Below are 13,671 nucleotides of genomic sequence, written 5' to 3'. Positions count from 1 at the left end.
GGTTGAAACAGCATAAAGAGCAGAATTTGAATTGATGTTCATAGTTACATCAATATCGGAATATGGAAGGCTGTAAACCATAGGCTATTGAGTTTTTGTATTATTTTTACTGCATCAAGAAACTAGGAAAGATTTTTCTTGAGCAAGTAAGTGACATAGTTAAAATTTTGTTTCAAATAATTTCATCTGGAAGCATGGTGTAAATTGAAAAGAATAAGAAGTTATCAGCTCATCCCAGGCATAAGGCTGTCCAAAGTAGGAGATAAGGAAGGCTGAAATGCATACTTCAATAAGTGTGCCATTAGTGAAAATGACAAAACTTGGAAACCAAACCCACATACAGTGAAACATTGTATAAAACATGCAGGAAAAAAAAAATTATCTAACTCACCTAGGAATTCTTCCATGAATGTAAATTTTAATAACTGATCAATAGTCAATCTCTTCAACAATACTGGCCAAAAGTAACAGTTCAATGATCTATTAATGTCAAATCCAAAATGCAGATTCTTTAAACATTGTGTGTTTTTTTTTTTCCACACTTCATAAAACTGAGCTGTTCTGAAAAAGGAATTGTTCAGGTTTTCTTTTTCTTCCCTAAATATGTTACAACTTTTTTTTGATGGTTTGCTTTACTCAAGTACAGTGGTACTATTTTCTAATGTCAATTAAAGTAGAATGGATACTATTACTCATGTGACAATTAAAGCATTGTGGGAATTTTTTTTAACAAATACTGATGTATTTTTCCAATTGTTTCAAGTATGCTCTAAGAACTATTAGACAACTAAACTTCTAGGTAGAATTAAAAATGGCTCATGGGGGCTATCATTACTCCATTAACTAAAAAGGAACACACAGGTTGAAGACACAAGCTTAAAAGAAGTCTGTGGGTGTCAAACAATAGAAGGCCCTGTTCACATTTTAAAATCTTAAAAGGTTGTCTGGAATAAAATGAAAACATGAAGGCAAAATGTCCCACACAGAGCTGGGCTCCTATAAGGGGTACTTTTCTTCTTCTTCTTCTTCTTTTTTTTTTTTTTGTTTTCAGCTAGAGCCCTGATAGGTATATTTCTTAAGTTGTGCTTACAGATGTTTTTATTTATTAACATTTGTATTGCCAGTGTATTAAGCTTTTTTAGAGTTATACACACTCAGTGGACTTTTTTTTTTCTTAGCAAACTAAATGTGACACTTCCAAAGGAATTAATCTTAGTTCACCTGGAAGAGATGGAATGCCTATTTTCTTTAAAATTCCTTACTGTTAGAGGGGAGAATTGAAGGTTTAAGGTGGGAAACAATTGTTTTTAGTAATCCCCATAATAGGCCGTAAGAGTCTATGAAGGTGAAAACAGAATAATATTACTCTTCTGGCTCTCCTTATTATAACAAGATGTCACTGGTCCCCAACAGTGAGACTCTTCTGAGCTGCCAAGTTTTTGTCTAGACTGAATCATGCTCCCCGAGAGCTCTGTTTTGTAAGCAGAAGCCACTAATAAAAGTGAGCTTAATTGTTGATTTGGGTGCTTACCATGCACCTGCATCCTCACCGGGCCAGCCATGAGCAGCAGCAGGTGGAGGTGGGCTCTGCTGTGAGCATTCAGGTGTCATTAACGGATCATTGAGTCCACAGATTATGGTAGCTCCTTTGGAAAACTCCAGCTCCACGTTAACACACCCTGCCCAGGGAGTTAGAGACTTTAACAGCTCACAGTGTGACTTAAAGAAATTCAAGAGGAAAAAGGGATGTGTTTCAGCAAAGTCAAGATAATAGATTATCTAAGAGACTACATACAAATCTTAAATAAACAGAGACAGCTGAGGCAAAGGAAAATTAATATAAAGTACATTCTTGGTGTTATGATCTCCTTAAAGCATAAATATCCTTAACAAATAAATAACTAGAACTTTAATGTTTTTCTTCTAGATGCTTAAATGATTCTTTTTTCTCCCCTTTACTATTTGTTTTGTCTTTTAGTCTCTTTCTCAGAGATATTAAACCACATGACTCTTTTTCATTCTTTTGGCCTAAGGTCATTTTATGTATAGGTCTTGTTAATATTTTAATTGTTTGAAAGATATTTTTAAAAGTACATGTTTAAAGAGTTTGTGCTAAGGCCTCTAAGTTAGGATTAACATGAAGAGGTTCATCCATTAAATAAATCAGTCACTTGCGGGCCTTCTTGGTTTACCTGAGTGCAAAGCAGCCATCTTCTACTTTTGTGTACTGAACAGAATTTCCTTCACTAATATCTGAACACTGGTGTGTAAAGGAGAACTAAAATTAGAAAACGTGATTCGAACTTCAGGAAAAGTTTACTAACTTTTCCTAATGATAGAACCTATTCATTTTCCTGTTGAATAATATTATTGAAAACATATGGATACCAAGGGAGGGAAGGAGGGGATGGGGTGAATTGGGCGATTGCGGTTGACACATATACACTGTTGATACTATGCATAAAATACATAAGTAATGAGAACCTACTGTTTAGCACAAGGAACTCTACTTAATGCTCTGTGGTGAACTAAATGCTAAGGAAATCCAAAAAAGAGGAGATATATGTATACATAAAGCTGATTCCCTAGTGGCTCAGACTATAAAGAATCTGCCTGCAATGCGGGAGACCCAGGCTTGATCCCTGGGTTGGGAAGATCCCCTGGAGAAAGGAATGGCAACCCACTCCAGTATTCTTGCCCGAAGAATTCCATGGACAGAGGAGCCTGGCGAGCTACAGTCCATGGGGTCGCAAAGAGTCGGACATGACTCTCAACTAACACACACATAGCTGATTCACTCTGCTGAACAGTAGAAACTAACACAACATTTAAAGCAATTACACTTCCATAAAATTTTTTAAAATATAAATTATTGATTTTAAAATAGCAACCATTAGTAGTAGCCTGAGGCTGAGTGACACTGTACTCAGTCTTTTACCACAGTATTTTACCATATTATTTTTATATATGAAATAACTATACATATATGGCACTTCCCCCATGTTACAAATAAGAGAAGTGAGAGAAGGATCTTACCCAGTCTCATACTCCTAAGAAGTTCCAGAGCAAGTGATTCCCAGCCAATTTTATCACATTGGAGTTTATAATTCTGAAGTAGCATTTACAGCACAAAAGTTTAGCTGTGTTCTACTCTCCTCATCCGGAGAAGGCAATGGCACCCCACTCCAGTACTCTTGCCTGGAAAATCCCATGGCCGGAGGAGCCTGATAGCCTGCAGTCCATGCGGTCGCTAAGAGTCAGACACGACTGAGCGATTTCACCTTCACTTTTCACTTTCATGCACTGGAGAAGAAAATGGCAACCCACTTCAGTGTTCTTGCCTGGAGAATCACAGGGACGGGGGAGCCTGGTGGGCTGTCGTCCATAGGGTCGCAGAGTCGAACACGACTGAAGCAACTTAGCAGAAGCAGCAGCAGCAACTGTCCTCATCGCTGCTTTAAAGCCATGGTTCTCCACTGCTAAGCTAGCATCAGAATCACCTGGAGGACTTGTTAAAACACAGACTGCTAGGTCCCATCCTGAGTGTTTCTGACTCAGTAAACTTGTGCTAGTACTGAAGAATTTGCATTTTAAAAAGCTCCCAGGTGATGCTAATACCACACATTGGGAATAACTGCTTTCAAGCCGAATGAAAGATGAAGTGAATAGTACTGAGTCTTCCTGCCACCTGTTCAGATCCAATCAAAATATGCCCTTTCTTGCAGCATTATTTCATTATCTTGTCTCTTACTGTAAGAGGATGCTGATATTCCTTAGGGATAAAAAATAGAGGCACCTATGGTTTAAGCAATTCCTTTAAATGTTTTATGAAAAGCTTTTCAAAACTTTACCATAGACTACATGGGGAGGAATACGAGGGCTGAGAATGAGGAAGTATGTGTTTCATTTTGCTAGGCATTGGGTTTTGTTATTGCTGTTTTTCACTTTCCTTCTTTTAGAATAAAGGAAATAATATATCCTGATAAGTAGTATTTCAACTTAAATGTGTCAGAAAATAAAGGTTTTTTTTTTTCCCACTTTTACAAACATGAAATTGAATTCTTAGGACATGTGTTTATTTATGTATAGATTTTATGTACAAATCAAAACTCAATCTATAGAACATGACTATTTCTAAAACAAGTTATCATTAAACACGAATCTATATATCACTTTGAAGGGAGTAGCAGTCTTGTGAGAAAGCACTGTATGAAAAGTGCAAGCTTGCTATATAAGAGTAGAAACATTATTAAGAAGACTATTTTGCCATGAATTGGAAGAAGCTTTTGGAATACTAGCCATTAAATTTCACAGATCATTGTTAATTTTTAATCTTCTAATAATATTTGATTTGATGGCATTGTTGACTCAATGGACATAAATTTGAACAAACATCAGAAGATAGTGAAGGGCAGGGAAGCCTGAATGCTACAGTCCATGGTGTTGCAAAGAGCTGGACATGGCTTAGCAATTGAACAATAACAAATAATCCTTTTAGAGATATTTCACTGTAAATTTGTCAAGGAGAACAGCATTTAATTGTTCTCTATAGAATGGTTAAAGAGAAGGGAATAGACCACCTGACCTGCCTCTTAAGAAACCTGTATGCAGGTCAGGAAGCAACAGTTAGAACTGGACAAGGAACAACAGACTGGTTCCAAATAGGAAAAGGAGTATGTCAAGGCTGTATACTGTCACCCTGCTTATTTAACTTATATGCAGAGCACATCATGAGAAACACTGGGCTGGAAGAAGCACAAGCTGGAATCAAGCTTGCCAGGAGAAATATCAATAACCTCAGATATGCCTCTGCTGCTGCTGCTAAGTCACATCAGTCGTGTCTGACTCTGTGGGACCCCAGAGATGGAAGCCCACCAGGCTCCTCTGTCCCTGGTATTCTCCAGGCAAGAACACTGGAGTGGGCTGCCATTTCCTTCTCCAAAACATGAAAGTGAAAAGTGAAAATGAAGTCATGTCTGACTCTTCGCGATCCCATGACTGCAGCCTACCAGGTTCCTCCGTCCATGGGATTTCCCAGGCAAGAGTAATGGAGTGGGGTGCCATTGCCTTCTCTGAGATATGCAGATGACACCAACCTTATAGCAGAAAGTGAAGAAGAACTAAAGAGCCTCTGGATGAAAGTGAAAGAGAAGAGTGAAAAAAGATGGCTTAAAACTCAACATCCAGAAAACTAAAATCATGGTGTCTGGTCCCATCACTTCATGGCAAATAGATGAGGAAACAGTGGAAACAGTGAGAGACTTTATTTTGGGGGGCTCCAAAATCACTGAAGATGGTGACTATATCTTTGAAATTAAAAGACACTTGCTCCTTGGAAGAAAAGTTATCACCAACTTAGACAGCATATTAAAAAGCAGAGACATTACTTTGCCAACAAATTTCCATTTAGTCAAAGCTATGGTTTTCCCAGTAGTTGTGTAGGGATGTGAGAGTTGGACTATAAAGAAACCTTAGCGTGAAAGAATTGATGCTTTTGAACTGTGGTGTTGTAGAAGACTTGAGAGTGTCTTGGACAGAAAGAGATCCAACCAGTCCATCCTAAAGAAAATCAGTCCTGGATGTTCATTGGAAGGATTGATGCTGAAGCTGAAACTCCAATACTTGGCCACCTAATGTGAAGAACTGACTCATTTGAAAAGACACAGATGCTGGGAAAGATTGAAGGCAGGAGGAGAAGGGAGGATGATGACAGAAGACGAAATGGCTGGATGGCATCACTGACTCAATGGACATAAGTTTGAGTAAGCTCTGATATTTGGTGATGGGCAGAGAGGCCTGGCATGCTGCAATCCATGGGGTCACAAAGAGTGGACATGATTGAGTGACTGAACTTAACTGAACTGATAGAATGGTTACTGACTTTTATTTACCATAAAAACTGAAAAGTTAATATGCTTTTTGGTATATGTAATACTATATACTATATGATGATAGTTTATTTTACAGATGATTGTTCCTTGCAACATAAACAGCAATGTGTTGTTTCAATGTTCAGAATCAAACTCTTCACCCCTATATACTTTTGCAATGAGTGCTCTACAGTATATATTAGTATTACAGCCTTATTTTTGTTCGAAAGGTTATGTATAAAGTAAATTAATGCTTGAATTTTCTTTTATTATAGCATTACTTTCAAAAAATGAAAAATTAAGTTTTAAAGCATATTAATTTTCCCAATTTTATTTCTATTCATTAAGAATTTAGTAGTTTGAATTTTTATCTTCAAATTACTTTCATGAAATAAGTGGTTTTATGAATTTGAAGTAATATCATCCAGTGGGAAAACAAATTATATTTTCCTTTTTTATCCTTGTTCTTATTTTTAAAATGATCACTTAAATATTATGCAACCAATTCTTTTATCTTTGAAGTGCTGATTTAATATTACAAAGAAATTATGGCATTCTTTTTTTTTATTACTATGATTTCTTCATTTCTCTTTCAAGCCACTGAAAAACCATGCATATAAAGTAGGAATCCATCTATTTTTGAACTGTTCTGATTTTGTTTTGATTTGCTATTGCATATCTTTCTTGCCTACCCCCTCACCTCCAGCTATGTCATTTGAGATTAGAATTTTCCTTTTTGCATTTTAATAGGCAAAGACCTTACCATTTTATGTGTTGTCTGGGGCCATACTACTTTATGTTCATGGGACTATTAAGCACCATAAACCTCAAGTATTCAGTTTATCATGATATCTTATATGTGTAGTAATTATGCTGGCTATAGTTTAGATTATACTTTTAATTGCATCTATTGCTCTAGAGTTGATATTAGCAAAACTGTTTAATGTAATGGTATAAAATCTGTTACAAGATTAATTACATAAAACATTGCAATTTCTAGAAGGATGTTTTAGAGTCTAATCTTCAATGAATTGTGACTACAGAAAGTGATTTTAAAATCATTGTTCTCCCCTTTCCCGCTAACCATGACTATCCACAGGGGCAAAGTTAGTGGTTATCTTTTTTAAAAACCAGGCGGAAAAGTGAAAAAGTGTAAAAGTTGGAAAACAATCTTGACAACACGTTTTACAGGAAAGGAATTTTCATTATTAGTGGTGACCTAAGGCTATCAAGTTCAGGAGCTGCCTGTGTTGATTACCTTTCCCTAGTGAACTATATAAAGGATGTGAAATCCAAAGGGCATGATCTGTGGAGTACATTTCAGGTATGTCTGCAATTATTATCAATAGATGATAGGAGAAAGTAGAGTTCCTGGGTAGAATGCACCATTTTTTCTGGACTTAGTAAAAGAAGGATCTGTAGGAATTTTAGGCAGAAACCAAGGGATTTCAATAGGGGTAACAAGGAATGGAAACAGGTAAAAGTTATACCTTTCCAGGATGCCAAGTGAACAGGAGACACTTCTGTGTTTCAACATGCAAATAAATATGGGTTATTCCAAGATTCACAGTAACACTGCGTAAACAGAAAACTGTGTTCCCATAGCCAATTTAATGGTGAGATTGGATACTTTGAATCAACAAAAGTAACATCATACACAAAAATTAATTCAAAGTGGATCACATACCTAAATATGAGAACCAAAAATGTAAAACTCTTAAAAGAAAATATTAGAGAAAATCTTTCTGATCTTTTGCTAGGCAAAGTCTTCTCGGATATGACATAAAAAGCATAAGTGATAGGGAAAAAAAAGATAAACTGAATGGCATCCAATGTGAAACTTTTATACTTCATAGGATTTTATAAAAGTTAAAAGATAACCTACAAAATGGAATAAATTTGCAAATCATATATCCAACAAAAGACTTTGTAACTAGAATATATAAAGGACATTTACAACTCAGTAATAGGACAAATAGCTAATTAATATGCTAAGATTTAAATAGACATCCTTTTTATTTTTTATTTTTTTATTTTTCCAGACACATGAATGCCAATAAGCACATGAAAACAGGATCATCATCATTAACCATCAGTTCAGTTCAGTTCAGTCGCTCAGTCATGTCCCACTCTTTCCGACCCCATGAATCGCAGCACGCTGGGCCTCCCTGTCCATTACCATCTCCCAGAGTTCACTCAAACTCACGTCCATCAAGTTGGTGATGCCATCCAGCCATCTCATCCTCTGTCATCCCCTTTTCCTCCTGCCCCCAATCCCTCCCAGCACCAGAGTCTTTTCCAATGAGTCAACTCTTCGCATGAGAAGGCCAAAGTACTGGAGTTTCAGCTTTAGCATCATTCCTTCCAAAGAACACCCAGGGCTGATCTCCTTCAGAATGGACTGGTTGGATCTCCTTGCAGTCCAAGGGACTCTCAAGAGTCTTCTCCAACACCACAGTTCAAAAGCATCAATTCATCGGCGCTCAGGTTTCTTCACATTCCAACTCTCACATCCATACATGACTACTGGGAAAACCATAGCCTTGACTAGATGGACACTTGTTGGCAAAGTAATGTCTCTGCTTTTCAATATGCTATCTAGGTTGGTCATAACTTTCCTTCCAAGGAGTAAGTGTCTTTTAATTTCATGGCTGCAGTCACCATCTGCAGTGATTTTGGAGCCCCCAAAAATAAAGTCTTACACTGTTTCCCCTGTTTCCCCATCTATTTCCCATGTAGTAATGGGACCAGATGCCATGATCTTCGTTTTCTGAACGTTGATCTTTAAGCCAACTTTTTCACTCTCCTCTTTCACTTTCATCAAGAGGCTTTTTAGCTCCTCTTCACTTTCTGCCATAAGGGTGGTGTCATCTGCATATTTGAGGTTATTGATATTTCTCCCAGCAATCTTGATTCCAGCTTGTGTTTCTTCCAGTCCAGCGTTTCTCATGATGTACTCTGCATATAAGTTAAATAATCAGAGTGACAATATACAGCCTTGACATATTCCTTTTCCTATTTGGAACCAGTCTGTTGTTCCATGTCCAGTTCTAACTGTTGCTTCCTGACCTGCATATAGGTTTCTCAAGAGGCAGGTCAGGTGGTCTGGTATTCCCATCTCTTTCAGAATTTTCCACAGTTTATTGTGATCCACACAAAGGCTTTGGTATAGTCAATAAAGCAGAAATAGATGTTTTTCTGGAAACCTCTTGCTTTTTTGATGATCCAATAGATATTGGCAATTTGATCTCTGATTCCTCTGCCTTTTCTAAAACCAGTTTTAACATCTGGAAGTTCACGGTTCATGTGTTGCTGAAGCCTGGCTTGGAGAATTTTGAGCATTACTTTACTAGCATGTGAGATGAGTGCAATTGTTTGGTAGTTTGAGCATTCTTTCTTATTGCCTTTCTTTGGGATTGGAATGAAAACTGACCTTTTCCAGTCCTGTGGCCACTGCTGAGTTTTCCAAATTTGCTGGCATATGGGCTGCAGCACTTTCACAGCATCATCTTTCAGGATTTGAAATAGCTCAACTGGAATTCCATCACCTCCACTAGCTTTGTTCATAGTGATGCTTCCCTAAGGCCCACTTGACTTCACATTCCAGGATGTCTGGCTCTAGGTGAGTGATCATACCATCGTGATTATCTTAGTCATGAAGCTCTTTTTTGGACAGTTCTTCTGTGTATTCTTGACACTTCTTCTTAATATCTTCTGCTTCTGTTAGGTCCATACCATTTCTGTCCTTTATCAGGCCCATCTTTGCATGAAATGTTCCCTTGGTATCTCTCATTTTCTTGAAGAGATCTCTAGTCTGTCCCATTCTGTGGTTTTCCTCTATTTCTTTGCATTAATCGCTGAGGAAGGCTTTTTTTTATCTCTTCTTGCTATTCTTTGGAACTCTGCATTCAGATGCTTATATCATTAACCATCAGGAAAATACAAATCAAAACCACAATGAAATACCACTACACACCCACTTGGATGGCTCTATTTTAAAAATATATATATAACAAACAATGGCAAGATTGTGGAGAAATTAGAACCCTCAAATACTTCTGGAAAGAATATAAAATGGTGCTACCACTTTGGAACACAGTTTGGCAGGTACTCAAAGGGCTAAATATAGATTTACCATATGGCCTGGGTATTCCAGTATCAAGTATATCCCAAATAAAAATGAAAACAAATGTCCACATGCAATTTCTATGTTAATATTTTTAGCAATACTATTCATTACAGTTAAAGTGTAGAAAGAGTCCAAATGTTCATTAACTGCTAAATGAGTAAAAAAAATGTGGTATACCCATAAAGTGAAATATTATTTAACTGTAATAAGATTAAAGTACTAATTATTACTGGACCAAGGATTAACTTTGAAAATAGTGTGCTAGTGAAAGCAACCAATTACAAAAGACCACATATTGTTTAATTTCACTTCGATGAAATTTCTAAAATCAGACAAGTCTATAAAGACAGAAAGCACATTTCTAGTTGGCTAGGGATGGTATAATTGGGAGCAAATGAGGACTTCCTACTAAATGTATATAGGGTTTATTTTTTCAAGTGATGAAAATATTCTAAAAGTGATTGAGTGATAGTTGTAAACATACTAAAAATCACTGAATTATTAAAAAGAGAGGAAAATATAGAAATAATTGAAATTTTTATACACCAATTGCTTGCAATGTATGGACTTTGTTTATGACCTGATTTGAACAAAATATAAAGTTAAAAAATCAAGAGAAAAACATGTTACATCTGTAGAGAGAACACACAGTGCTGAAAATAATGCCTCCAAATCGGTTCAAACTGAATCACCAAAGGCAGGATTTTGAAGTGCTTTATGCAAGTGAGATAGGTTCCTGGAAGCAAGTCCACCAATTCCTGATTTAGGTAGACTGTGGATCCATCACTAGGATCTGAATCCACTTGCTTGAAAAGCATAAGAATTGGTCCACCTGGCCATAATGGAGACATATTTGGGCACCTTGCTAAACTGCTGTTGAACTGGGTTAGTTTGCAGCATGCTTTCTCACTCTCCTGAGATGGAACATGGAAAAAGGCTTTATTCAGAGCAAGGGCAGGCACATAGCCCCCCAGGGTCCTCTTATTCAGATATCAGAGACTGGGCTAGATACTCAGTCTTGCCCCACCAAGTTAATGAGTCCAGGTGCTATGTTCTTTCCTGGTAGAAAAGTGAGTTCTGATTGGAAAATTCAAACCTTGTAGTACCTAATCACAGAATATAAATGTTTTCTATCAAATATTGATGCCAGAGTATAAAAGATAGTCTGTGGCCATGTTCTAGGTTCTCTCCTTGGCACAGACATTGGATAATGTGGTTTACAGTCCCACATTGACTGCTTAATAAAAATTCACCATAGTTCCCCCAAGAGATGTTCAAAGTGACCCAGTAAGGTGTTCTGATTTGGAGAATTCACATCTCTGCCTGGCCTGAGGATTTCCCTGGTGGTTCAATCAGTAAAGAATCCCCCGGCAATGCAGGAGACCTGGATTTGATCCCTTGGTTGGGACAACCTCCTGGAGGAAGGCATGGCAACCCGCTCCAGTATTCTTGCCTGGAGAATCCCCTTGGATAGAGGAGCCTGGTGGGCTGAAGTCCATAGGGTCGCAAAGAGTCAGACATGACTGAACAACTAAGCATAGCATAGCCTGGCCTGATAGCAGTCTTCTCTTCTGCAATGTTTTATCAACTATAATCCTATGTATTTTTTTCAACTCCTATATTTTAGTTTTCATCTCTAGAAATTTCATTTGAGTCTTTTTTATATTTTTTATGTCTTACTGTTTGAGTGTATGGAATGCAATTGTAACCACTATTTCAATGTCTTTTCCTGATAATTATAACATCTGCATTAGTTCTGGGTCAGTTTCACTTTATTGCTGTTTCTCATTATGGCACCTCCTTTCCTTCCATATACCTGGTTATTTTTGACCAGATGCCAGACACCATGATTTTTTTTTTGACAATATATTTTTGTATTTCTTTTCAAATTTTTGAGCTTTGCTGGAACATAATTAAGTTATTTAGAAACATTTTCATCTTGGGGGACTTGCCTTTAGGAATCATTGGCAAGACCAGAGGAGTCTTTAATATTGTTGTTGTTCAGCTGTTAACTCGTGTCTGACTCTTTGCGACCCCATGGACTGCAGCACTTCAGGCCTCCCCGTCCCTCACTATCTCAGGAGTTTGCTCAAACACATCCATCGAGTTGGTGATGCCATCTAACCATCCTATCCTCTTGTTGTTCCCTTCTCCTCTTTCACCACTATTGAGGCAAGATCCTTTTGATAGTCTATCCAATGTCTTGAAAATTATGAGTTTCTTTATTCTGGCTGGTAGGAATAGGCAGTATTCCCAGCCTTGGGTGTGTTCCATATATTCTTTCTACTAATTATTTCAGACTGTTCTTTTTTTGCTTCAGTAATTCCCTTGAAAATATGTGTTTATCATTACTTACTAACCACAGGGGCTGCTCTGCAGATCTCTGTAGTTCTCTGTATTACAACACTTCTCTTTGGCCTTTCTCATGAGATCAACACCATCTAAGTGGTATCTTTCAGTGATCACTGTTCCTTACTGCCTGACTTTGTGTTGTGAAAAACCATCATTTCATATATTTTCAATCCTAAACTTTTTGGCTTTGTTTTTGGGTTTTTTTGGCTTTGTTTTTGTTGGTTTTTGGCAAGAAGATAAATCTGTTTATCTGTTTTGACCAGAAATAGAAGTCCCCCAGGAATGAATTAACTTGCTCTGAAAGTTAGTTAATGATTAAAATTCTGATTATGATAAATTCATATTTATGTTTATTTCTCATTGGTTTATATTTCTGACCCAATCCATATTATGATTTAAGCATTGTCTTAAGTAATGTGATCTCTACAATTATTGAAGAAATGGATTAAATATTAGCTAATATTAAGTATTAGCTAAATATAGCACTGTTCATTTTGGAAGATTGTACTGGAGATTTGAGAGATGATCATTACAAATTCTGAAGAATTGTTAATTTCTCATGTCATCTTTTCCTTTTTTTATTGACTAGAGGGAATACTAGCTATACATTTATCATGTGTTAATAGATTAACTAGTTTTCTGGACAGTTTTATTGATTAATACTTTTTTTTATTTTAAATTTTATTTTATTTTTAAACTTTACAAATTGTGTTAGTTTTGCCAAATATCAAAATGAATCCGCCAACTTATGCACTGATTCTAGATTTCAGCTGTAGTTCTATATGCATACCATTTAAAATTACTTTATCAATATTTTAGAAAGATACCAATTTAAATGTATGTCTTCTTGTAAGGTTCTACCCATTTATACTGATTATAATTTGTAGAAGCAAATTTCATATTGAAAATCAAGGAAACTCACATGCCATGGTTAATTATGAAAGTTGAACCTCTAACATATTTTATCATGACTGATTAGGAAATCTAGCTCTGAAAATTAGATATAAATTTGCAGTGGCAGGAACCAATGATGAGTGACAAAGAACTGAACCGTTGTCTTTTCTTCTTTTCTACTTTACTATAAGTTAATAGGATTATCATTAGAGAAAATTATTATTCATACCCTTTTTATATGGCATGTAAAATTATACACATTTGACATGGTGCTTTTTATTACATATTTTCAGTAAAATAAAATAGTAAGCAAAATATTTTCCCAGAAATCACAGTTTAACATTAATTGCCAATTGGAAGTCTTTAGTCTGGATTGAACCCTAAATGCTCAATCCTTGGCCATTCTTGTGCGTTTTTATTTTTTAA

At 36.4% G+C, this 13,671-nt stretch overlaps 1 protein-coding gene across 8 annotated transcripts in view; it reads right to left on the bottom strand.

Annotated features, from left to right (window-relative positions):
• LOC147369850 (uncharacterized) overlaps window positions 1-3,500 on the bottom strand; it is a 245,595-nt gene extending 242,095 nt beyond the window's left edge. Inside the window, exons 1-3 of one of the 8 annotated variants that reach the window (XR_015168619.1) lie at window positions 3,037-3,492; window positions 1,532-1,679; window positions 392-561 (exon numbers count right to left, since the gene is read on the bottom strand). Coding sequence is in view for 3 of the 8 variants with exons in the window: in XM_086413789.1 (XP_086269915.1) it covers window positions 1,532-1,679; window positions 3,037-3,121 (233 nt within the window). In the remaining 5 variants the exon portion in view is untranslated. Of the gene's footprint in view, window positions 1-391; window positions 562-1,531; window positions 1,720-3,036 lie in introns of all 8 variants that reach the window. The other 7 variants (XR_015168620.1, XR_015168621.1, XR_015168618.1 and 4 more) reach the window with 7 other exon arrangements.
• Window positions 3,501-13,671: the final 10,171 nt, after the last annotated feature.

Source organism: Bos grunniens, chromosome 7, assembly GCF_055505025.1.
Source record: "Bos grunniens cultivar Pamir isolate PY7600 chromosome 7, Bosgru_T2T1.0, whole genome shotgun sequence".
NCBI lineage: Eukaryota > Metazoa > Chordata > Mammalia > Artiodactyla > Bovidae > Bos > Bos grunniens.
Note: the sequence above shows the minus strand (reverse complement) of the source record. Positions and strands in the feature narration are given on the sequence as shown.